This window comes from Jaculus jaculus, chromosome 10 (genome assembly GCF_020740685.1).
Source record: "Jaculus jaculus isolate mJacJac1 chromosome 10, mJacJac1.mat.Y.cur, whole genome shotgun sequence".
NCBI classification, from domain to species: domain Eukaryota; kingdom Metazoa; phylum Chordata; class Mammalia; order Rodentia; family Dipodidae; genus Jaculus; species Jaculus jaculus.
Window position 1 is genome coordinate 100145055 of NC_059111.1, and position 27435 is coordinate 100172489.

Consider the following 27435-nt stretch of genomic DNA (forward strand, 5'->3'; position numbering starts at 1 on the left):
TGATGAAACAATGACGTCTCTCTATAAATGTACATACTCTACAAGTTGTATATACATTTTGTTTGTTTGTTTTTGAGGCAGGGTCCCATTCTAGCCCAGACTAGCCTAGAGCTCACTCTGCAGCTAGGCTGGCCTTGAACTCAAGGCAGTCCTCTGGCAAAACTCGTCTTCCTGATTACTGGGATTCAATGCATGCGCCACCACACCCAGCTGGGTATATAACTTTTTTTCACGTTAAGGTTTCCATAAATAGTTTTGGTCATGTATAAAAATAATCTCATTCTGAGGAGACACACGTTGATGTATTCGTGTGTAAATTATCATGATGTGTGCATATTTCAAACGTGTATGAGTATGTGAGCATCCGTAAGGACACAAGTGGAAAAAGAAAGAGATTAATTAGGAAAAACGTGAACTGGTGATCCCAAAAACTACTTCTTTCCATGGGGGGGATAAAAAACAACTTTGAGCTAGAGGGATGGGTTAGTGGTTAAGATGCTTGCCTGTGAAGCCTAAAGAAAGGCTTGATTCCCCAGGACCCATGTAAGCCAGATGCACAAGGTGATGCATGCATCAGGAGTTTGTTTGCAGTGGCTAGAGGGCCTGGTCTATCTGCCTCCTCTCTCTCTCCCTCTCCACAAAATAAATAAATAAAGCCAGTGTGGTGGCACACACCTTTAATCCCAGCATTCTGGAGGTAGAGGTAGGATGATCATTGTGAGTTTGAGGCCACCCTGAGATTACATAGTAAATTCCAGGTCAGCCTGGGCTAGAGTAAGACTCTACCTTGAAAGAAAAAGAAAAAAAAAAACCCGGACATGGTGGTGCGCACCTTTAATCCCAGCACTCAGGAGGCATAGGTAGGAGGATCACAGTGAATTGGAGGCCACCCTGAGACTACATAGTGAATTTCAGTTCAGCCTGGGCTACAGTGAGACCCTACCTTGAAAAACAAAAACAACAAAAAATTAATAAATAAATAAAATAACTTAATTAACTAAAACATTTAAAAAATAAAAGCTTCATCACTTAGATTTGGGAAAGTACTAAACATTTTTTTAAATTTTTTTATTTATTTTGGTTTTTCAAGGTAGGTTCTCGCTGTAGCTCAGGCTGACCTGGAATTCACTATGTAGTCTCAGGGTGGCCTCGAACTCACAGCGATCCTCCTACCTTCCGAGTGTTGGGATTAAAAGCATGCGCCACCATGCCTAGCTCTTTTTATTTTAGACATTTTGTTTATTTGAGAGAGAGAGAGAGAGAGAGAGAGAGAGAGAGAGAGAGAGAGATGAAAGAGAGAATGGGCACTCCAGGGCCTACAGCCTCTGTAAACAAACTCCAGATGCATGTGCCAGCTTGTATATCTGCTTTATGCGGGTCCTGGGGAGTCAAACCTGGGTCCTTTGGCTTCAAAGGCAAACACCTTAACTGCTAAGCCATCTCTCCAGTCCCTAAACATGTTTGCTTGTTTGTTTGTTTGTTTTGGTTTTTCTAGATTGGCTCTCACTCTAGCCCAGCCTGACCTGGACTTCACTTTGTATTCTCAGGGTGGCCTCGAACTCACAGCAATCCTCCTACCTCTGCCTCTCAAATGCTGGCATTAAAGACGTGCGCTACCACGCCCGGCTTAAACAGGGTTTTAATTGGAGGAAACAGTGCTACGGGCATGTACATGTGTACAACTGCATATATAACGTGATTTCAATGGTATTCAAATGGTGCATAAACATGAGAAGTCAGGGGTTGAGAGAATACAGGCAGATTTCTCTCTTAGTGACTTCTGTCTGACATTCATACAGTGAAGACAGGACGATGTACCTCTCACGTCGGCGTGGTTCTTCCGGGCATGCTTGTTGTCGCAGATGTCTTGGATGTTCTGAACCACATCTGGACTCAGCCCATGGTCTCTCATGATGGCCAGCACTTTCCTGTCCATCAGGTTATGGGACCTGAGGCAGTTAAGGTAACCACAGTTGCCTCGGGTAAAATGATCACAGATGTGGAGTCTCTCGCACGGTAGCTGCTGGCTACAGATCTGTTTCCGGCCTTCTCCTTTATAAGTCTTGCATATCTATAGAAGGGAGACATAACAGCCAGAGATGAGACATCTTCCATCTGCCACATACCCAGCGTACAAACATGTCCGAAGAAGCAGAGATATATAACGCATGCAAATACCGGTCTTTTGTTTGTTTGTTTTAAATTTTTATTTATTTATCTGCAAGCAGAAAGTGAGAGGTATAGAGAGAAGAGAGACAGAGAGAATGGGCACACCAGGGCCTGTAGCCACTGCAGACGAACTCCAGATGCATGTGCCTCTTGTGCATCTGGCTTACGTGGGTCCTGGAGAATCAAACCTGGGTCCTTTGGCTTTGCAGGCAAACACCTTAACAGCTAAGCCATCTCTCCAGCCCTGTTGGTTTGTTTTTTAAAGTATGTGCATAGTAGGTGAGATATGGTATGTGTTGTGTGAATGGAATGCCCCATAAGAATGCAATGGCCAGAGGACAATGTCAGGTGTCCCCCTCCACTGCACATCCATTTGGTTCCTTGAGATGGTCTCTCGTCACTGATTGCAGAGCTTTGGGGTTTCATGGTCCCAGAGATTCTCTACTCTCTGCTTTCAGCAGGGCTATGGTCAGGCCTAACTATTTGAACTCAGCTGTCACAGGCTCCCTCTGGCCTTCGTGTTTACACAGAAAGCACTCTTAACCACTGAACCATCTCCGCAGCCCATTCCAGTTCTTTTTAAATATATATTTTATTTACTTATTTATTTATTTATTTCACAGGGAGGGAGAGAAGGAACAGATAAGAGAGAATGGGCACATCAGGGCCTCCAGCCACTGCGCAAAGGAACTTCAGATGTATGTGGCACCTCGTGCATCTGGCTTATGGGGGAGTCCTGGGTTCTTAAGGCTTTGCAAGGAAATGCCTTAACCACTAAGCCATCTATCCAGCCCCCATTCCACAGTTTTTGATGAGATGCATACAACTGATAATTTATTTGTGACAGAAGTGTGAAGACTAATTAAAAGATAGTGATTGGCCAGGTATGGTGGCACACGCCTTTAATCCCAGCACTTGCATGGTAGAGGTAAGAGGATCACTGTAAGTTCAAGGCCACCTGAGACTACATAGTGAATTCCGGGTCAGCTTGGGCTAGAGCGAGACTGTACCTCAAAAAAAATTCTCATTTTTATTCTTTCTAATTTCTTTCATTTCTGTCATCTATTTATTTGACCAGTTCCACCTTAATCAGGGTCCAGGGCCACTGGCCACAGCCTCTAAAACAAGCAGAATGCCTTTCCATTTTGGGTTTCCTTTCTTTTTGCCTTTGCTAGACATGTAGCCTTACCACTGAGCCACACCTTCAATACTTGGTTTGAATTATTTTTTTTTTTGAGGCAGGGTCTCACTATGTAGCCCAGGCTGGACTATAGCTCACACACAAATATACAGGCACACACACACAAAGAAATGCAAATTCAAGAGTTGGGCTAGGTGGTACGTACTTGTAATTCTAGTGCTTGGGAGCCTGAGGCAGGAGGATCACCAGTTCCAGGCCACTCTGGGTTACAGAGAGAGTTTCAGGCCAGCCTGAGCTACAGAGAAACCCTGCCTGGAAAAAAAAAAAAAAAGCATGGTGCACGCGGTTAGTCCCAGAACACCACTTGGGAGGCTGGGATCATCAGAGTGAGCTCCTGGTCAGCCTGGGCTAGAGTGAGACCCTACCTTGAATAAAAAGCAAACCAAACAAACAAATGAAAACAAAACCGTCAGCCCTTTCCCCATTATCTATAGAGTCACCATCTACTTTAACAAGCCCCCCAGGGACTCTAATGAGAAAACCAGTGTCCTGAAATTCCAGTGGGAGAAAAAAAAAATTCACACATGAATCCTGGGTTAATACTCCCATGACCATGATGATAATGAGGCAAGCAGGCTCCTGCCTTAATCAGATCAGAACAAATAAGATCACTTCTCCTCTAATGAGCACGTTTTAGTTTTACAAGTTTACGTACCACCAAGTCAGGCTTGCCTGGTGCTTTTATGTTCTCTGAAGTCAAGGCTAAGTAGAAAAGAGTGAGATATATATATATTTCCCCCTTAGGGAAAGTAGTATGTCCTGTCCACTGACTGGTACCCAGTACTCAGCGGGTTGAGTATAAAACAAACAGATGCCATGATGTCCCAAAGGTTGCACAGGTAACTAGAGGCTCAGTCAGGACCACGAGAGATGCAAAAGGACTGAGAACATTCCACTGTGATGGAAGGAAGGACAGGGTCAAGGATAGGATTCAAGTCAGGTGGTTAGGAAAGGAGAGGCAATAAGAGAAATAGAGACAGAGAGCTCCAAATACTTACAGAAGAATGTGTGGAGCTGTGAGAAGAATTAAGATCTATCATTCCCAATATTTTTTATTTTTTAAATTTTTTTGTTTATTTATTTGAGAGTGACAGACAGAGAGAGAAAAAGGCAGAGAGAGAGAGAATGGCAGTCCAGGGCCTCCAGGCATTGCAAACAAACTGCAGATGTGTGTGCCCCCTTGTGCATCTGGCTTATGTGGGACCTGGAGAATTGAACCTGAGTCCTTAGGCTTCGCAGGCATGCGCCTTAACCACTAAGCCATCTCTCCAGCCCCCAACATTTTTTTTCTGAGGCAGGGTTTTACTCTAGCCTAGACTAATTTACAACTCACTCTGTAAACCAGGCTGGCCTCAAACTCACAGCAATATTCTACCTTAGCTTCCCCGATGCTGGAATTACTGACGTGAGCCACCAAGCCCAGCTCCTTAACATTGTTTTTTCCCAACAAACTTTTACAGAGGGCCTTACATTCATATCTCCTCTGAGCTCAGTGGCCAATTCAGAATCACCTGATATATCAATGTTTGTGTTTGACACAGGATCTCATGTAGCCCCAAGCTGGCCTGTAACTTCCTATGCCACTGAGAATGACTTTGAACACCTGATCCTCCCAAGTACCACCATGCTTAGTTTTATGGGGTGCAAGGGCTTAAACTCAGGGCTTTCTGCATGGTTGGCAGGCACTCTACCCAAGGAGTCACATCCTTGGCGCCTCATTTCAATTGTTTTTCCCCTTAGGTGTGCCAGGGCCACCAGCCACTGCAAACGAGCTCCAGATGCATGTGCTACCTTGTGCATCTGGGTTATGTGGGGACTGGTGAATGGAACTTGGGTCCTTAGCCTTTGCAGGCAAGTGCCTTAACTGCTAAGCCATCTCTCCAGCCCTTCTAATCTTTCTTTTTTTCTTTTTTAAGAGGCACATAGAGAGAACGGGCATGCCCGGGCCTCTAGTCACCACAAACATGCCATGTGCATGTGCCACCTTGTACATCTGGCTTACATGGGTCCTGGGAAATTGAACCTGGGTCCTTTGGCGGCAAATTCCTTAACCGCTAGGCCATCTCTCCAGCCCTCATTTCAATGTTTTAAGTCCTCAGGAAAACACACTCAGAGTCAAAAAAAAAAGCACTCAACCTTCAAGAAGTGGTGTCTAGTCACTATCTGAGTTCCAACCTCCCTTACATTATCTCCTTCTCTTCTACCCATCCCATCTGGGCCTTCCTGATGTTTCTGTGCCTTTATTTCAGTGTCAGGCTAAGGTCTCCGAAGATTTTTCTTGGACAGGTACCATGATTTAAACTGTATCTACTGATCCTTGAGTCTATAGGCCTGGATGAGACTACCGTTCACTTCTTTCTTCTAGAAGTTCCCAGCTTTTCGGTAGAAATAATAAGTCACCCTGCCAGAAATTACATTCCCCAGCCTTCCTTTTGACTAAGCACGGTCATGTGATGATAAGCTCTGGCCAATGAGATATGAGCAGACGTGCTAATACAACACCAACGACACCTCTTTTAAAAAGGAAACTAACTGCCTGTCTTCTACTTCCTCTCTCCGCTCTCACAGGCAAAAGAAAGGGGAAAAAAAAAGAGTGAGGCATGCAACTAGCTTCTACCTAGAAATGAAAGCCACATTTTGTAGGTATCAAGAGCTGATCTACTAGCATGAATAACTGGGTGACATCATGGGGTCCAGCTGCCTGAACACATCCGACAGGTCCTAGAGTGGCCGACCTTCCGTAAATACTTGAGGCTTTTTTTTTTTTTTTTTTTAAATTTGAGAGCGACAGAGATAAAGAGGCATAGAGAGAGAGAGAGAGAATGGGCACGCCAGGGCCACCAGTCACTGCAAACGAACTCCAGATGCATGCGCCCCCTTGTGCATCTGGCTAACGTGGGTCCTGGGGAAACAAACCAAGCCATTTCTCCAGCCCAATACTTGAGACTTTTCAGGCCATCCAGCCTCTGTTGAAATTCCTCAACTTGCCCATAGGGTGCAGCAGAAATTGACAATCTACAAACAAGTAAGTGTGGTCATGTGTGTTCCAAGAAACCTCTGGGTTGTTTATTTTTATTTTTATTTATTTGTTTGAGAGAGACAGGGAGGGAGGGAGAGAACAGGCGCACCAGGGCCTTCAGCCACCGCAAACGAACTCCAGACATATGTGCCCCTTAGTGCATCTGCCTTATACGTGGGTCCTGGGGAATTGAACCTGGGTCCTTAGGATTTAGGCAAGTGCCTTAACTGCTAAGCCACCTCTCCAACCAGAAAGCTTTGTTTAAGACAGGGGTAGACTGGATCTGCCTCTGAGCCAGAGCCTGCAGACGTCTGATCTAGGCTATCAAATAATAAAGGACTAAAAGTGTATTTTTGTTTGTTTGTTTTTCTTCAAGGTAGGGTCTCACTCTAGCCAAGGCTGACCGGGAATTCACTATGTAGTCTCAGGGTAGCCTCCAACTCACAGCAATCCTCCTACCTCTGTCTCCCAAGTGCCGGGATTAAAGGCGTGTGCCACCACACCTGGCTAAAAGTGTAATTTTTTTTTGTATCACTATATTTATACCTTCATCTTTCTAGTCATCAATTCAAAAGTCACTCTTTCAGGAAGCCACCCAGATGCAAAATATCACTTAGTCCTACTATGTTCTCATCTCTTCCTCACTCATGCTGGCTTCCCTGACAGCCTAGACGAGGAGGCATCTCTGTTTCAAATTCTTATAAAAGCTTGACAAGGGCTGGAGGGATGGCTTAGTGGTTACGGCACTTGCCTGTGAAACATAAGGACCTAGGTTCGATTCCCCAAGACCCACATAAACCAGATGCACAGGTAGCGCATGCGTCTGGAGTTCATTTGCAATGGCTGGAGGTCCTGGTGCACCCATTCTCTTCCTCTATCTACCTACCTCTTTCTTTCCCAAATAAATAAATAAAATAAGCCAGGCATGGTAGCACACATCTTTAATCCCGGCACTTGGGAGACAGAGGTAGGAGGATCGCCGTGAGTTTGAGGCCACCCTGAGACTACACAGTGAGTCCCAGGTCAGCCTGGGCTAGAGTGAAACCCTACCTCGAAAAACTAAATAAATAAAATAAAATAAAACAAAACAAAAAACCTTGACTATGATGACAGCGGCTGGCATCTTCGTAAAGTCACTCAGTAAACTGCCTGACCACTGCTGCGGAGCCCTGGTGTTGACTGCGAGACGGCGCTGCTCCCACTCCAGCACATCCACGACAGAGCACCGCCCGCCACCCACCCTCTGCCTGCTTGACCTGGGGAATCCTCACTTACCTCAGGCATGAAAAATGGGTCACTTTGGACAAGGAGCACTGCCAGCTCCTTTTTGTTGAGCCCAGAGAGCTGGTGGTGTTTGAGGACCTGGAAGTTCTCTTCTGAAAGAACTTCATGAGAATATTTGCATAAGTTCCTGGAAGAGAAGAGAACAACTGTTAGTATTTCCACTTCACAGGAAAAAAAAAAAAAAAAAAAAAAAAAAATATATATATATATATATATATATATATATATGTGGTGATATATGATATGATAGTAGAAAGGGGATTATAAGAGGAGAGGAAGATATCTTAAGATCTCAAGGGTGGGGAAGAGTAATGGAATACATGTGATAAGAAAACAGAAAGGGAGCCGGGCGTGGTGGCGCACGCCTTTAATCCCAGCACTTGGGAGGCAGAGGTAGGAGGATCGCCATGAGTTCGAGGCCACCCTGAGACTCCATAGTGAATTTCAGGTCAGCCTGGGCTAGAGTGAGACTCTACCTCGAAAAACCAAAAAAAAGAAAACAGAAGGGGGAACTTATTTGGAGAGAAGAAAGGGACCAGCCAGAGGGAACAGGGATAGACTAGAAAGGGCAGTGGGCAAGGAGAACAAATAAGAAAGTATAATAACATGTATTATGAAAATGCCATAAACGGGGGCTGGAGAGATGGCTTAGCAATTAAGGCGCTTGCCTGTAAAGCCAAAGGACCCAGGTTCAATTCCTCAGTACCTATGTAAAGCCAGATGCACAAGGTGGTGAATGTGTCTGGAGTTCACTTGCAGTGGCTGGAGGCCCTGATGCAACCATTTTCTCTCTCTCTCTCTCAAATAAATAAATAAAATATTTTAAAAATGAAAATGCCATAAATGAAACCTGTTACTTTTCATGCTAACCTAAAATACAAATTTGAGAGAGAAGACAAAGGAACGAACTGAAGGAGGAAGGACGGGAACAAGGAAAAAGGGAAGGGGTAGGAAAGGGAAAAAGGAGAAAGGGGAGGGAAGGAAGCAAACACAAAACTTTCACTACACAGAGCTGGGCGCAGACACCTTTAATCCCAGCACTCAGGAGGCAGAGGGAGGATTGTCATGAGTTCAAGGTCACCCTGAGTCTACATAGTAAATTCCAGGTCAGTCTGGGCTAGAGCAAGACCCTACCTCAACTTTCATGAGCCAGGCGGTGTGGTGGCATACACTTTTAATGCCAGCATTTGGGAGGCAGAAGTAGGAGGATCGCTGCGAATTCAAGGCCACCCTGAGACTACATAGTGAATTCCAGGTCAGCCTGAGCTACAGTGAGACTCTACCCTGAAAAAAAATAATACAATTTTAAGAAGGTTACTATATGAAACAGCTAGATCAGCAGGGGGCATATTTTCTTCACAAACTGTATATATGTTTATATGTTACATATACATGTATGTACAGAGATAGTTACTATTTGCAATATAGCTGAGAAAAGTGAGGGGGAAATTAGCAAAGAAGCTGAGCGAAGTGGTGCACGCCTTTAATCCCAGCTCTCAGGAGGCAGAGGTAGAAGGATCGCCATGAGTTCAAGGCCACCCTGAGACTACATAGTGATTTCCAGGCCAGCCTGGGCTAGAGTGAAACCCTACCTCGAAAAACCAAAATAAATAAATAAGTAAGATAACTTAGCAAAGAAATAGAAACCTATCTGTTAGAAATCATTGCCTTTTGAGAAACAGAGATGAAAATAATGTTAGTAAGAGAATTCCAGTCACTTAAAATTTCAATTACATAAAATAGTTCATGACTGCATAAACCCTGACTTACATACTATTGTAAACTATATTGCCTGTGACTACAAAGGAATGCAGTTATATTATATAATTATATATTCAAACTCTGGATAAAGATAAAGAACTCTCTTTCACCTTAGGACATTAATGCTTTAGGTTCTGTCCAACAGAATTTTCCCTGATGATGGTCTCAGGGTGGCCTTGAACTTATGGCAACCCTCCTACCTCTGCTTCCCAAATTCTGGGATTAAAGGGGTACACCAGCACTCCCAGCCTAAAAAAAAAATTTTTTTTAATTTATTTACAAAATAGAGAGTAGTTATGGGTGTGCCAGAGTCTTGCCACTGCAAATGAATTCCAGATGCATGTGCCACTTTGTACATCTGGCTTTATGTTGCTAGGGAATCAAACTCAGGCTGACAGGTTTTAACTGCTAAGCCATCTCCCCACTCCATAGCATTAATTCTTTAAAACATCTGCAAGTTTATAACAACATATGAGAGAGACATAATATTATTTTTCATTTGAAGACAGGGTGTTACATACGCCAGGATGGCCTCAAACTCTCTATGTAGCTAAGGATGTTTCTCAATTTCTGATCTTCCTATCTCTAACTCTCAAGTGTTAGATTACAAGATGAGTCACCACACCTGGTTTGAACACAGTATTTTTCTATCAGCTATTAACAAATTCATTATTTATTTACATATGGCTTTGGAGGTAGGGTCTCGCTCTAGTCCAGGAATTCTGGAATTTACTCTGTAGTCTCAGGCTGGCCTCGAACTCACAGAGATCCTCCTATCTCTGCCTCCCGAGTGCTGGGATTAGAAGAATGCACCACCATGCGCAGCAAGATTCCTTTATTATTTGACTATTATCATTGAGTATTGGGACTACTGAACCTCTTCTGGGTTTTTACTAATCCACATTTCTGCTTTGAAATCAAAGCCATATAAGTTAATTGCCCTTCACATCGTATTTTAAATATTAACAGAATAATTTAACATCATTTGTGACACACTTTTTTTCAAAACCTCTTTAATGTTATTAATATCTTCTCAATTTCCATAAACAAGCACAATGGGAGGCTTATTTCTGTTAACTTTATAAATGACACTGCATATTAAGTATGTCACTTTAATGATATTAAACCTGATTCTGAAACAGAAAAAAATAACATCAGATTGCTCAAGGCTTCTTCTGTTTTTCTATTTGTGTGTGTATACACACACACACACACACACACACACACACACACACACACGTGTACATGGCTACCAGGGACCCTTTCAGCTGCAAACGAACGCCAGACACATGTACCATTTTGTGTCTGGCTTTACATGGGTTCTGGGAAATTGAACCCCGGGGCAGACTTTGCAAACAGCACCTTTAACCACAGCCATCTCTCCAGCCTACCAGGTTTGCTTAGTTTTTTGACAGAGAGAGAAAGAGTGGGGACTCCAGGGCCTTTGGCCGCTGCAAACAAAGTCCAGACACATGCACCACCTTGTGCATCTAGCTTATGTAGGTCCTGGGGTTCTTTGGCTTTGCAAGCAAACACCTTAACCGCTAAGCCATCTCTCCAGCCCATAGTTTTCTTAGTTTTAATTGAAGGTTTTCTTAATTCAGTATGTAGTCTCAGGGTGGCCTTGAACTCACAGCAATCCACCTACCTTGGCCTCCCCAGTGCTGGGATTAAAGGCATGCACCACCACGCCCAGCTTAAAGGTTTTCTTTTAATAGTTGTCTTTCATGTTCCCAATATTATATGATATCTGTTGTCACTATTATTTTAAGTTGTTTTTGTCACTGGTAAACAGAAATTCAAAATGATCTTACTGAAATGATGATATTTCACAAAATGTAAACATCTAGGCAGAAACCATTCTCTAAGAATAAATCGTTTTTTTAAAAAGTCTTTATAAATAAAATTTTAAAAAAAAAGGGGGAGCTGGAGAAATGGCTTAGCGTTTAAGCGCTTACCTGCGAAGCCTAAGGACCCTGGTTCGAGGCTCGGTTCCCCAGGTCCCACGTTAGCCAGATGCACAAGGAGGCACACGTGTCTGGAGTTCGTTTGCAGAGGCTGGAAGCCTCTCACCCTCTATCTGTCTTTTTCTCTGTGTCTGTCGCTCTCAAATAAATAAATAAAAAATTTTTAAAAATAAAAATAAAAAAAAGTCTTTGGGCTGGAGACATGGCTTAGCAGTTGAAGCACTTGCCTGCAAAGCCTAAGGACCCAGGTTCAATTCCCCAGTACCCACATAAGCCTGATGCACAAAGTGGCATATGTGTCTAGAGTTCGTTTGCAGTGGCTAGAGGCCCTGGCAAGCACCCATTCTCTCCTCCCCCGCTCTGCCCCCTCTCTCTAATATACATACATATATATATGTATATGTATGTGTGCATGTATATATATATATGTGGCTTTATTTATGTGCACCAAAGTCACTTGCTGCCAGATGCCTGAATCACTTTTTGAGCTGGGTGCTGGGGATTCAAACCAGGACCAGCAAGCTCTGCACACAAGCCCCTCAACCACTAAGTCATCTCCCCAACCCAAGAATATTTAAAAGTCACCTATATCAAGTGTTCTTGCTTCTGCTTTGTTTTGTTGTACCAGGGATTGAACCCAGGTCCTTGAACATACTAGACAAACACTCTACTAATAGTACACTACCTCCCCAGCTCTGCTATGGCCTCTGTACAAAATATTTCTAGGGCTGCAGAGATGGCATCGTGGTTCAGGCGCTTGCCTGCAAAGGCTAAGGACCCATGTTTGATTCCTCATATCTCACATAAGCCAGATGCACAAGTTGGCACATGCGTCTGGAGTTCTATCGCAGTGGCTGGAGGACCTGGCACACTGATTCTCGCTCTCTCGCTCTCTCTTATTAAAAAAAGGAAAAGCCAGGCATGGTGGCACACGCCTTTAATCCCAGCACTCAGGAGGCAGAGGTTGGAGGATCACCATGAAGAGGATCAGCCTAGGCTAGAGTAAAACCCTAACCTCGAAGAAAAAAAAGAAAGGCTGGAGGGATGGCATAGTGGTTAAGGCGTTTGCCTGCAAAGCCAAAGGACCTCGGTTCGATTCCCCAGGACCCACGTAAGCCAGATGCACAAGGTGGAGCATGCGTCTGCTGTTCAATTGCAGTGGCTGGAGGCCCCGGCACGCCCATTCTACCCCCCTCCCTCAAGTAAATAAGTAAAAATAAAAAATATTTTTAAAAAATTCTATAACTCTTCACAACTGCCTTCAGATGAGGCAGTAGGATCTCCAAAACATAGATTCAACAGCCCTGTTAGCCACTCACTGAGCCTTTGAACCCCCGGCCAGCCCTTCCCAGGTACCTGGCTTCATGGAGAGGCTAAGAGGAATTGGTCCTCTCGTCTCGGCTGACAGCCTCCATCCTGGCCATTTTCCCAGCTCGGGCCTTTCCTGCTTTCCCCGCAGGTGACCTTGGCCTTCTGTGTGTTTCTGGTGTCCATTGATAAGGCCGACCTCGACCCTCCGCTAACTTTCGGCTTCTGCTCTGAGGCTTTAGATAACTATTTCCCACCAGCCTCTGGGCGCCTCCAACCCTCAGCAGCAGGGCAAAGATTCTATCTTATCATTCACTCCCCAGTCCATAGTAGGGTCATCTGAAGAGCCTCCTACATCTGTGAGGACTTCTAAAGACACTCTCCTCCAGCCCGTGGGCCCAGAGGCGAACCCACCCCAACTACTGCAGCTGGGCCAGATGTGTGAGTAGCCTCACCTTATGGCACCTCACTCCACTGTTCCTAAGGCCAGTGACATCAAGGGTCCCGTTACTGATCTGGAAATGACCTAGCTGGAACACCCACACAGATAGACAGGCTCTGCGCTCTATTAGACCACTATCAGACACAGCCTTTGCTTGCCTTTTGGCTCCAGCTGAGACCCCTGAGCATGGAGAAACCAAGTCAATGGTACCTCTGCAGGTCACAGGATCAGTTGTGCCTATACAAGCCGAGGTCCCGCAAGTCAGTATTTCCTCTCAATAACCAAAGGCAAGTCCGGCAGCCTGGTAAGTATTCCCTGTGCTCAGAACTTGTATGTTCAGGCTTTCCCAAGCTCACCGGAGACGCTCGCCTGGAGAAGTCACACGCAGCACCCATCATGCTGCCTGGAGTCCTGATGACTCCTCTTTGACTTTCTCATTTCTCATCTCCATCCTCAGGCAAGCTAGTCCTCCTCTGGTCTTTGAGACTCACTTTTATTTATTTATTTATTTATTTGTAAGTGACAGAGAAGAGAAAAAGGCAGAGAGAGAGAGAGAGAATGGGTGTGCCAGGGCCTCCAGCCACTGCAAACAAACTCCATATGCATGCGCCCCCTTGTGCATCTGGCTAACGTGGGTCCTGGGGAATCGAGCCTCGAACCAGGGTCCTTAGGCTTCACAGGCAAGCGCTTAACCGCTAAGCCATCTCTCCAGCTCTGAGACTTGCCCCCCACCTTTTATAAATGTATTTGAGAGTGACAGAGAGAGAAAGAGGCAGAGAGAAAGAGGGAGAGAATGGGTGCACCAGGGCCTCCAGCCACTGCAAATGAACTCCAGATGCGTGAGCCCTCTTGTGCATCTGGCTTACATGGGTCCTGGGGAATCGAGCCTTGAGCCAGGGTCCTTAGGCGCCATAGGCAAGTGCTTAACCACTAAGCCATTTCTCCAGCCCAATGAGACTCGCCTTTTTAAATATATATATATTAATTATATTATATTATATTATATTATATTATATTATATTATATTATATTATATTATATTATATTTAGCAGGGTGTGGTAGCTCACACCTTTAATCCCAGTACTCAGGAGGAAGGGGTAGGAGGCTCCCCATGAGTTCGAGGCCACCCTGAGAATACAGAGTGAATTCCAGGTCAGTCTAGGCTACAGTGAGACTCTACCTCAACAAACCAAAAAAATTAAAATAAAAAATTATACTTATTTATTTATTTGAGAGAATAAGGCAGAGAGAACGGGTATACCAGGGCCTCTAGCCACTGCAAACAAACTCCAGATGCATGTGCTACCTTGTGCATCTGGCTTACATGGGTACTGGGGAATTGAACCTGGGTCCTTAGGCTTCGCGAGCAAATACCTTAATCACTAAAAGCCATCTCTCTTTTCTTTTTTTGGTTTTGTTTGTTTGTTTTTGTTTTTTTGTGTTCTGAGGTAGGGTCTCATGCTAGCTCAGGCTGACCTGGAATTCACTATGTAGTCTCAGGGTGACCCCAGACTCTCAGCGATCCTCCTACCTCTGCCTCCCAAGTGCTGGGATTAAAGGTGTGCACCACCACACCCAGGTTTGTTTTGGTTGTTGTTGTTTTTTTGTTTTTTTGAGGTAGGATCTCACTCTAGTCCAGGCTAACCTGGAAATCACTATGTAGTGTCAGGGTGACCTGGAACTCACGGCGATCCTCCTACCCCTGCCTCCCAAGCATGCACCACCACACCCGGCTCTAACAGCCCACTCTCTCCAGCCCCTGAGACTCCTCTTGAATCCAGCTTCCATTTGCTACATCCACGTCTGGCCTGGGTCTGGCCTGGGTCTGGCCAGGGCCCCATCCCTGGTGGGCCCTGTTGTCTTCTCTCAGGTTTCATCTTTGCTTTCCCTTCAGCATATTGACCAGTCATGAAATTAGGGTAGTTTGCATTCACATTCTATTTGAGAGGCAATACAGAAACCTAACTCTAATACGTTTTCTGAGTGATAGAAACTTAGTAATCATGGAATCCACCTTGTGATCTACCTTGGAAAACTGAGGCCCAACTAACTAAGACTCAGGTAAGACGATCTGATCACTGTACCCACATATTAAAAACAACAATAACCAGGCATGGTGGCACGTGCCTTTAATACTAGCACTCATGACACAGTAGGAGGAGGATCACCATGCGTTCAAGACAAGCCTCACTACAAAATGAGTTCCAGGTCAGCCTCAGCTAGAGCGCGACCCTACCTCAAAAATAAATAAATAAATAGAAACAAGCAAACCACACCTAATATGCAAAAATGAAAACAGGTTGATCTGAAACTTTTACAAGTGAATAAAAAGGTGTCCATTCTGGATTTAAATATATATATATATATACTTATTCATTTAACAGACAGACACACAGAGAATGAGTATAAGGCATGCCTGATCCTCTTCCTGCTACAAACTCCAGACGCATGTGCCACTTTGTACATTTGGCTTTAGGTGGGCATGGGGGAAGTACATCTGGGCCATCAGGCTTTGCAAGCAAGCGCCTTTAACCGTTGAGTCATTTCTAGGCCCCATCCTGGATCTTTGAAGCCACTGTTCCCCATTACTAAATGGAAAACTGAGTGCAGTGTGTAAGTAGAAAGAAGGGGCATAAATGAAAGAAACTGAGACAATCTGCTTGGAGAAGGAAGCACAGCAGCCCGGGTCTCAGTAGAGCTATGGAGGACGTGGTAAGGATTAAGGATCTCAACTTCCTTCTTTCCTTCCTCTCCTTATTCTGTCTCGGCTCCAGTGTGTAACACTGGCGGGATGAAGCCAGGAAATGGTGGGAAAGTCTCCAAGCGCCTCTTGAGGGTATCTGTGCTTCTCAAAGGGCGTCCCCCAGACCAGCATCCTGAACACTGACGGTGGCAACTTATCAGATAGGCAAACGCTTGGAGCTTGGGGGATGGCTCTCAGCTGGTAAGAACACAAGCTTGAGGACCTAAGTTCAACTGCCAGTATCCACGTTTTAAAAAAAAGCTGGTTAGCCAGGCGTGGTGGCGCACGCCTTTAATCCCAGCACTCGGGAGGCAGAGGTAGGAGGATCGCTGAGAGTTCGAGGCCACCCTGAGACTACATAGTGAATTCCAGGTCAGCCTGAGCCAGAGTGAGACCCTACCTGGAAAAACCAAAAAAGAGAAAAAAAAAAAAAGCTGGTTAACGGGCTGGAGAGTTGGCTTAGCGGTTAAGCGCTTGCCTGTGAAGCCTAAGGACCCCGGTTCGAGGCTCAGTTCCCCAGGTCCCATGTTAGCCAGATGCACAAGGGGGCGCACGCGTCTGGAGTTCGTTTGCAGAGGCTGGAAGCCCTGGCGCGCCCATTCTCTCTCTCTCTCCCTCTATCTGTCTTTCTCTCTGTGTCTGTTGCTCTCAAATAAATAAATAAATAAATAATTGAAAAAATATATATATATAAAAAAAAAAGAGGTGCTGCTTTGACGGTGCTTATTTTTACAAAAATAAAAAAAATAAAAATAAATTAAAAAATTTTAAAAAAGCTGGTTAAGGCCTTGCCTGCAAAGCCAAAAGACCTGGGTTCAATTCCCCAGTACCCATGTAAGCCAGTTGCACAAGATGGCAAGTGTGTCTGGAGTTCGTTTGCAGTGGCTAGAGGCCCTGGAGCACCCATTGTCTCTCTCTCCCCTTGCAAATGAATAAATAAGAAAAACCAAAAAAAAAAAAAAAAAAAAAAAAAAAAAAAAAGGCCAGGCGTGTTGCACCCTTTTAAACCCAGCACTCGGGAGGCAGAGGTAGGAGGATCTCTGTGAGTTCAAGGCCAGCCTGAGACTACATAGTGAATTCTGGGTCAGCCTGGGCTAGAGTGAGACCCTACCTGGAAAAACGAAAAAACAGGTGTGGCTGTGAATGCTTGTCACCCAGAAATGCTAAGCGGAGTGGAGACAGAATGGTGGCCAGAGCTCTGTGGTCAGCCAGCTTGGGGGGAAGGGAGAATGGCAGCTCCAAGTTCAGTGAGTGAAAGAACATGCCTCAGGAAATACATCTGGCCTCCCCACATGTGTGCATGGGGCATGAACATCTGGAACACACATGCATACACACCACACACACATCACACATAACATTAAAATAATAATACCCAGGTATGGTGGCGCATGCCTTTAATCCCACCACTCAGGAGACAGAGGTAGGAGGATCGCTGTGAGTTTGAGGCCACCCTGAGACCACATAGTGAATTCCAGGTCAGCCTGAGCTACAGTGAGACCTTGAAAAACCAATAGAGTAAGACCCTATCTATTGTTGAAGGCTTCACATGCCTGAGTGGCAAAGTCACTGAGAAATCAAGCTGGTGCTGAGCAGAAAACCTCCTTGTAGACCAGCCAACTGAAAGCTGGAAAAAGCTGCACTGCATGCAGCCCTGTGGGAGACAGAAGTCATCAGCGGTAAAAACAGTGGACACTGGAAGCATCAAGTTTGGTCAGACAGGCCAAATGACCGAACGAATGCAACTGTGGCATGTCTGCTCTGGGGGAAACCAAGTGCTCTCTAATTGGACTGGAGACCCACTCTATGGTTGGGAATACATGCCTGGTACTTAGGGGCATAAAGCCTGCTCTTGTCTGGATAAATGCATATATTATTCTCATCAAAGTACCCTGAAAGCACTACACTTTAATGTTCATAATCATATATTAATGCTACTGTCACTTCTGGTTAGAAAAGCTTCTCTCTTCAGATGGTGATGACCACTGGGATGACCCAAAAGGCAACACATAATGCTGAGAAGGGACGGAGGAGTGTCCAGCACTGAAACATCTCACACCCTCCAAGGCTCAGGGTCCATTGCGGAAGAGGTGGCGGAAAGAATGTAAGAGCCAAAGGAAGGGCACCACTCCTTACATACAACTGTCTGGACAGAAATTGGCCTCGATATCCATGACCTTGCAGTGCCCAGCAATACCTACACAAGACCCTCATAATAGGAGAAAAAGATGATGACATCAAAATAAAAGAGAGACTAATGGAGGGAGAGGATATGATGGAGAGCAGAGCTATGAAGGGGAAAGCAGGGGAGGAGAGGGAAATACCATGGTTTGTTGTCTATAAGTATAGAAGTTGTCAATAAATAAATAAATTTCATATATATATGAAAAAAAAAAAAAAGAATCTCACGCTACCAGTTACCCCCGGCTCCCTACCCATAAAGTTCCAAGCTACCTCAGGCGGTTGCTCTGTAGGGCAAAACCCTGCTTCTCACTGGACATTTCAGTCTATGGTCAGATGACCTTGTTTTTAGGCCCGTGGTGAGGGAGAAGGCCATGGTGGGGGTGGTAAAGTGAAGCAAAACCTCACTGCGAGGAAAGAATTATTTTAAAAAGGGGGGTGTTATAATCCCTTCCTAAGGCACATCCACAGTGATTTAAATATATATATATATGTAATATAACATTAAATCTATATATTTAAAAAATTAAAATTATAATTAATAATAAGCAAAGAAATGCAAATTCTGGAGCATTATCCCAGACCTATCAAGTGGTTCTCGAACTTTTTTAGCATGCATCAGAACAATCTAGAGGGTTTGATAGAACAACACTGTTGGCTGGGCCCCAGCTCCTTTCTGAGTCAGTAAGTCTGAGGATGGGGGATGGGAAGAGGCACAAGCTTCCAGGTGGGTCAATGGAAGTGTAGGACCCCCTGGTTTCCTCCCCTAAAGGCAACAATAGGTCCATCAGATGGCAGGTTAGAGCTGTAACAATCCCCCACTTTCCAGTCCAAAACCAACAACAAAAAAAAAAAAAAAGAAAAGAAAAGAAAAGAAAAAGAAAAAAGCCTCACCTCTCCTACAAACCTTTATGAACTAACTACCCAAGGGAAAGTAAACATTGCAGAACATTGCTGGCACTTTGCACAGATAAACAAGCAAGCAGACAGTTCAGGTGGGTCCTCATAGGATATGGTCACTTTGAAAAAAGAGCACACAAGGCTACAGAGATGGCTTAGCAGTTAAGACGCTTGCCTGAAAAGCCTAAGGACCCAGGTTCAATTCCCCAGGACCCATGTAAGCCAGATGCACAACGCGGTGCATGCATCTGGAGTTCTTTTTCAATGGCCAGAGGCCCTGGCACTCTCTCTTTTGCTCGCTCTCTCTCCCCGTTTCTTACTCTCTCTAATAAATAAAAATAAAAAATATTTTTAAAAAGTGTAAAAGGAGTGCCAGGCATGGTGGTGTACACCTTTAATTCCAGCACTCGAGAGGCAGAGGTAGGAGGATCGCCGTGAGTTCAAGGCCACCCTGAGACTCCATAGTGAATTCCAGGTCAGCCTGGACTAGAGTGAGACCCTACCTTGAAAAACAAACCAAAATTAAAAAAAAAAAAAAAAGAGAGAGAGAGAGAGAGAAAGGGGCAAAGATGGCCTTGACAGAGGCAAAATTCTCTCTCAGGAATCCCAAGCCTAAAAACAAATAATGACCTTTTTCGCTATTCTATTCCAGCCAAAGAACAAAATGTTATTTTAACCCAGGCAGTAACTGCTCTCCCATGCTGTGGGCACAGTCTAAACAGCTAGCCTGAAAAGTGGATCTTATCCATGGTGACCCATAATCACCAACTGGGGAATGCTTAAAAATAGCTGGCCAGGCACCACGCTCAGGGACCCCAGGTGATTCCAATGTAGTCTTTGCTCAGACTCAACGGCTGGGCCTGTCACATACGCTGTGATTTAAATATATATATGTAATATAACATTAAATCTATATACGCCTTTAATCCCAGCCTTTGGGAAGCCAAGGTAGGAGGATCGTCATGAGTTCAAGGCCACCCTGAGACTACAGAATGAATTCCACATCAGCCTGAGCTAGAGGGAGACCTTTCCTCAAAAAACAAACAAACAAAAGACTCTGGGTTAGGCCCTTAAACTGGGTGTTCCCCTCTGAGCCCTTGATTTCTCTGGTCAGTAAACACAGCCAAAAGAAAAGAAAGAAAATCTAAGAGTTTTGTCAGTAATTGTATTGAAATACCCCTTCCCTTCTCCCCCTCAACCCTTCTGTTTCCCCATACCTCCTTGGGTTGAAAACAGAATCAATTTCTAGAGAAAACAGGAAATACCTCATTAGGGTACTGGGGAGATTGCTCAGTGGTTAAAGCCCGTAGCTTGCAAAGATTGCCGGGATTCAATTTCCTAGCATCCACATAAAGTCAGATGGGCGTTTATCTGCGCCCTAAAGAGATCCTGATTTTTAAAAACAGGAAATAGCTCATTATAATACAAGCTAGGTAGAAAAGGAAGCAGGAAGTGTAAAAGATACAATCTAGAGAACAGAGGTCTACAGAATAGAATGTTACTAATCAAAAGCCACTCTATGGCTAGAGACGCTGCTGCTTAGTAGCTAAGGCGTTTGCCTGTGAAGCCAGTACCAATGTAAGCCAGATGCACGAAGCAGCACCTGTGTCTGAAGTTTGCCCTGGCTACAGAGAGACCCTGGAGCACCTATACTATCTGTTTCTCTCAAAATCTATTTCTCAAAATAAATAAATAAAATAAAATAAAGGCTACCCTAAACTGGTTGAAGGAAGGGATTCCGTGGAGGGGGAAATAAGGGAAAAGGAAGTTTGGTGGATGGGAACTGATTGTGGTATATTGTCTATGTATATTTGAGGTTATCAATAAAAAGTTAAAATGTAAAGAAAACCCCTAACAGAATTGTTTTTAAATATATTTTATTTATTTGAGAGAGAAAGAGGTAGAGAGAGAGAGAGAGACAGAGAAGGCGCACCAGGGCCTCCAGCCATTGCAAACGAACTCCAGATGCACGCGCCTCCTTGTGCATCTGGCTTACATGGGTCCTGGGGAATTGAACCTGGGTCCTTTGGCTTTCCAGGCAAACGCCTTAACTGCTAAGCCCTCTTCTCCATCTCTAACAAAAATTTTTTTTTTTAATTTTTAATTTATTTATTTGAGAGCGACAGACACAGAGAGAAAGACAGATAGAGGGAGAGAGAGAGAATGGGCGCACCAGGGCTTCCAGCCTCTGCAAACGAACTCCAGACGCGTGCGCCCCCTTGTGCATCTGGCTAACGTGGGACCTGGGGAACCGAGCCTCGAACCGGGGTCCTTAGGCTTCACAGGCAAGCGCTTAACCGCTAAGCCATCTCTCCAGCCCTAACAAAATTATTTTAAAGTCCAAAGAGTCCTTATTCTCTTTGTACTTATTTTTTAAATATTTTTAAAATATTTATTTGAGAGAGAGGCAGGTAGAGAGAGAATGGGTGCGCCAGGGCATCTAGCCAATGCAAACAAACTCCAGACGCGTGCACCACCGTGTGCATCTGCCTTGCAAGTACTGGGGAATCAAACGTGAGTCCTCAGGCTTCATAGGCAAATACCTTACCTGCTCAGTTATCTCTCCAGGCCCAGCAGTACTTTTTATATTCCTCACTGTGAAGCAGAAGTGCGACCACCTAACCCTTAAGTCCACATGAGGAAAAAGTATAGCAAGGGGAGAGTCAAGGGCAGGAGGCCACTATGTTTACCAAGAATGATTCTCTAGAAAAAGCAGGTCACCCCCACACCCCCCTGCGTCTCTTATCACATGCCTCTTCTCCCCACCCATGCTTCCAACATAAATTCCTGTGAAAGTTAACCTGGATATTAACATAAAGGAGAGAAAATTTCATCTACAAGTTAAAAGCACTTGAGGATTCCTTTCCAGTGTGGGAAAAGAAGGAGGGGGGAGGGGAAGGGGGAGGAAACAACAAGTATGTACTCAGTAAATAGTTGTTGAAATTGGAATGCCACAAGCTTCCTGTGTGTCTCCAGGTTATGCCACAAAACTAAAGGGTGTACCTTAACATTTGAGAATGCAATGGTTTTAGCCTTTTGTTCACTTTGAATGGAAGCATTCGTTTCTCTTTCACTTTTCTCAAGCACAGGAGCCACATAAAACTTAACACTTTAAGTCTGCCAGGAAACATATCTCTGGGTACCATTTGTTTCTGAAAATGTGGTTTAGAGCCCTGTCAAGATGAGACTTAAACCTGAGGTCAACCAGGGCTAGAGCAGGCCTTACCTCAAAAAGAAAGAAAGAAAGAAAGGAAGGAAGGGAGGGAGGGAAGGAGGGAGGGAGGAAGGGAGGGAGAGGGAGGGGGGGGGAGGGAGGGAGGGAAGGGAGGGAGGGCGGGAGGGAGGGAGAAAAAGGTAGGCCGGACGTGGTGGCATATGCCTTTAATCCCAGCACTTGGGAGGCAGAGGTAGGAGGATCACTCTGAGTTCGAGGCCACCCTGAGACTACAAAGTGAATGCCAGGTCAGCTTGAGCTAGAGTGAGACCCTACTGCGAAAAACCAAGAAAAAAAATAATAAATAAATAAATGAAATGAAATAAAAGGTGATAGTTAAAATGCAGGTTGCCACACCCAAACCTCTTCTGAACCAGAATTTCCAACATATCCAGGAATCTGTGTTTTAGTATGCACATTCCTGAGTGTTGTGAATACGAGGTGGTCAAAGTTTGAGTAGCTCTAAAGTTGAGAACCTGCTTGTACCCCAAAATGCTCATCAGGGGATAGGGGAAAGCGCTACAGCTTTACAGGTAACAGTGAAAAATCACTGAGGCAAAAAGGTTGGAGAAGTGGGGATTGACTGGTGAGCTGAAAAGGGGGTACAAGAAACTCACTTAGAGCTGACAAAAATGTTCTCATCTTGCACTCAGAAGGCTGAGGTGTGAGGGGATAACTGTGCGTTAGAGGCCAACCTGTCAGCCTGGGCTAGAGCAAGAGTCTACTTTGAGAAACCAAAAATGAAATAAAAATTCTCACCTTTTGGCTGTATTCCTGGTCACATGAATGAATCCATTTGTCAAAACTCTTTAAACTTTAAATGTGCACATGTCACTAAATAGATTCATGTCTTAATAAAGTCATTTTTTTTTCCACACTGGCATCAAACTCATGGCAATCTTCTTACCTTAGCCTGCTGAGCACTGGGATTAAAAATGGGTACCATTACACCCAGCTAAAGTTGATTTTAACGCCTGAGCTCTCTTCCCAGCCCACAAAGATGATTTTAAAAAGGTTAAATAACAGTTGAGGAGATGGCAGTTACAGGCACTTGTTTGCAAAGCCTGCCAGCTGAGGATCAATTTCCCAGTACCCATGTAAAGCCAGGAGCACAAGGTGGTACATGCATCTGGAGTTCAATTTTGCACCCATACTCCCTTCTCTTATACATGTGTGTGTATGTGTATGTATGTGTATATATATATATATATATGTGTGTGTGTATATGTATATATATATAATTGATACACACACACACATATATATATATAAGCTCTATATATAAGCTCAGCCTGGGCTACAGCAAGACCCTACCTCAAAAACCGAAAAAAAAAAAAAAAAGGTAAACAGGACTGGAGAGATGGCTTAGGGGTTAAGAACCCAGGTTTGATTCCCCAGGACCCACATAAGCCAGATGCACAAGGTGGCGCATGCATCTGGAGTTCATTTGCAGTGGCTAGAGGTCCTGCCATTCCCATTCCCTCTCTTTCTATCTGCTTCTCCCCCCCCCCCAATAAATAAAATATATTTTTTAAAAAAGAAAGCAAAGAATAAATGGGGAGCTGGAGAGATGGTTTAGCAGATAAGGCACTTGCCTGCAACGCCTAAGAACCCATGTTCAAATCTCCAGGTCCCACATAGCCAGATGCAGTGATGTAAGCGTGAAATGTTGCACATGCACCACAAGGGGGCGCACACGTCTGGAGTTCATTCACAGTGGCTGAAAGGCCCTGGCATGCTCATTCTCTCTCTCCCTCTCTGTCTGCCTCTTTCTCTGTCTCTCACTCAAAAATAAAATAATAAAAATATAAGAATACATGGGGGCTGGAGAGATGGCTTAGCAGTTAAGGAGCTTGCCTGCAAAGCTAAAGGACCCAGGTTTGATTCCCCAGGATCCACATAAGCTACATGCACAAGGTTTTGCATGCTTCTGGAGTTCATTTGCAGCAGCTGGAGGCCCTGGCGTGCCCATTTTCTCTCTCTCTCTCTCTCTCACACACACACAAAAAAATAAATAAATAAATAAATAAAAAGTTTAAAAATATATTTGGTTAGGAACAGAAAGCAAATTATAAATAATAAATATATGCCCATTCTTTCTCTCTCTCCCCCCCCCACCTATTGAATAAATCACTAAGATTTTTATGATTGTTCACAGTATCTCTTGTAATACATTGAGTTTCTTCTTAGCTTACTTTCTACAGAACACTGCACACATTGGTATTAATATCAAATGCACACATTTGACCAGATTAAAATGAAAAGTATGAAGTAAATCTGGAAAAAAAAAAAATCCCAGAAATTCCCAAATGATTCTTATAAGGTGTAGGCCACTGAGTCATAATGTTGCACAAAATAGTATGCCTCTAAGGCCCTGGCCTGAAGACGTGACTCCATGGAGACAGCACAAATTACTGACAAGAGAGAACTTCCCGGAAGACTCCTTCTGGGAAAACACACTCACTCAAACTGTGTGTCACTTGCACAACTGAAATGAAACCTTTTCAAACATCACAATGTGGGGCACCAGAGGCTACATATTGTATGCATCCACTGCAACGAAAAGTCCATACCATCAGAAAGTAGATTCCGGGTGGCCAGGAGCGGTGAGGGGGGGGAAAGGAGAGAGGGGAGTGACTGCTGATGGGAATGGGCATTCTTTTGGGTATGATGAAAACATTCTGGAACGAGACAGCGGTGATGGTTGCACAAGATCATGAATGTGCTTGCTGACACTAAATCATTCGCTTTTAAATGGTTTCCTTCACTTTTAAAACTGAAAAGAAGATTAAAATACATAAAAGATGAGCTGGGTGTGGTGGCGCATGTCTTTAATCCCAGGAGAATAGCCATGAGCTTGAGGCCAGCCTAGGCTACAGAGTGAATTCCAGGTCAGTCTGGACTATAGTGAGACCCTGCTTCAAAAACTAAACAAAAATTACTGGGTGTGGTGGTGCACACCTTTAATCCCAGCACTTGGGAGGCAGAGGTTATGAGAATTGCTGTGCGTTCTAGGCCAGACTGAAACTACATAGTAAATTCCAGGTCAGCCTGGGTTAGAGCAAGACCCTACCTTAATCAATCAATCAATCAATCAATCAATCAATAAAAATAAAGGGCTGGAGAAATGGCTTAGCAGTTAAGCGCTTGCCTATGAAGCCTAAGGACTGCGGTTTGAGGCTGGATTCCCCAGGACCCACGTTAGCCAAATGCACAAGGGGGCGCACGCGTCTGGAGTTCGTTTGCAGTGGCTGGAGGCCTTGGCCACCCATTCTCTCTCTCTCTCTACCTGCCTCTTTCTCTCTCTGTCTGTTGCTCTCAAATAAATAAATAAATAATAAATCAGAAACAGACAGGCATGGTGGCACATGCCTTTAATCCCAGCAAACATAGGAGGACGACATGAGTTCAAGGCTACCCTGAAACTACATAATGAATTCCACCTCAGCCTGAGCTAGAATGAGACCCTACCTTGAAAAAACAAAACAAATAAACAACAACAACAAAAAAAACAGAAACAAACTCACTAGGGGCTTGGTATAGTAGCATATGCCTGTAGTGCCAGCACTCAGGAGGCAGAGGTAGGATGACGGTGTGAGTTTGAGACCACCCTGAGACTACATAGAGAATTCCAGGTCAGCCTGGGCTACAGTGAGACTCTACCTCAAAAAAAAAAAAAAAAAAAAAAGGGTTGGGGAGATGGCTTAGTGGTTAAGGTATTGGGCTGCACAGACGAAGGACCCAGGTTCGATTCTCCAGGAACCATGTAAACCAGATGCACAAGGTGGCACATGCGTCTGGAGTTCATTTGCAGTGGCTGGAAGCCCTGGCATGCCCATTCTCTCTCTCTCTCTCCCTGTCTGTAATCAGAAAAATTAAAAAAAAAGAAAAAACAAAACAAAAGAGTGTGGTGGCTCACATCTATAATCCCAGCACTCAGGAGGCTGAGGTAGGAGGATTGTCATGAGTGAGGCCATCCTGGGCTACAGTTTAGCCTGGGCTAGTGGGACCCTTTCTCAGGAGAGTGCTTGCATGCATGAAGCCTTGGGTTGAATTCCCAGCACCTCATCAATCCAGGCACGTTGGTGCTACATTGCCAGATTAAAGCCAAGGTCAGTTTGGGCTCCATGAGACCCTGTCTCAAAAAAGTAAAAAATAATAATAATAATAATAAAATAAAGAGCAGATGAAAAGAAGAGGTCTATTAGCAGTATCGAGGTCTATTAGCAGTATCACCCTTGGTAGCCGCGGGGTGGTATGGGGGAGGGGGGATTCCAGGACTACCTCAATCCATGGATACTAAGTCCCTTATGTGACATTGTGTATATCTCTACACTGGTTGCAGTACCTAGTTTAATGTAAATACTGGATTATTTAGACAATAATGACAAGACAAGATCTGAACATGCTCAGTATAGACCCAACATGTCCCCTACTTTCTGATCTGCGGCTGGTAAGCACAGAGGGCTGACTGTACTTATTTATACCTTCAGGAGTGATGTCACCTGCGTGTCTGCAGATTTGAGAACAGGCAAAAAATCCTTAGCCTTCACAGGCAAGCACCTTAACTGCCAAGCCATCTCTCCAGCTCTAAATACGTATTTAAAAGAAAAGAAAAGAAACTAGAAGCCAAGCATGCTGGTGTGTAAATGTAATCTCAGTACTCAGGAGGCTGAAGCAGAAAGATGACCGAAAGCCTGCTTACGTTACAGTGAGATCTCAGAAAGGGGAAAGAGGCTGGGCGTGGTGGCGCACGCCTGTAAGCCCGGCACTCACGAGGCAGGAGGATTGCCGTGAGTTCGAGGCCATCCTGAGACTCCACAGTGAATTCTAGGTCAGCCTGGGCTAGAGTGAGACCCTACCTTGAAAAGCCAAAAAAAAAAAAAAAGAATAAACTAGGTCCTAATGAAAAAAAAAATTCTAATACATGAGCTGGAGAGACGGTTTAGTGGTTAAGGTATTTGCCTGCAAAGCCAAAGGACCCAGGTTTGATTTCCCAGGACCCACATAAGCCAGATGCACAAGGTGGCACATGTGTCTGGAGTTCATTTGCAGTGGCTGGAGGCCCTGATGAGGCCATTCTTATCCCCATTGCTCCTCTCTCTAAAATAAATAAATAAGTAGGTTCTAGTACATATTAGTACTATACAAATATGTATGTGAGGAATTTGTACAATCTTGAAAGAAAGTGGGGTGCATGTGTCTCATATCTACAGTTCCAACACTCAGGAGGCTGAGACAGGAG

General features: G+C 44.4%; 1 protein-coding gene across 1 annotated transcript in view; it reads right to left on the minus strand.

The window, feature by feature from the left end:
• Zc3hav1 (zinc finger CCCH-type containing, antiviral 1) overlaps positions 1–27435 on the minus strand; it is a 78450-nt gene that overhangs the window by 42851 nt on the left and 8164 nt on the right. Inside the window, exons 2-3 of the mRNA XM_045160397.1 lie at positions 7665–7800; positions 1819–2071 (exon numbers count right to left, since the gene is read on the minus strand). Coding sequence (XP_045016332.1) covers positions 1819–2071; positions 7665–7800 — 389 coding nt within the window. The remainder of the gene's footprint in view (positions 1–1818; positions 2072–7664; positions 7801–27435) is intronic.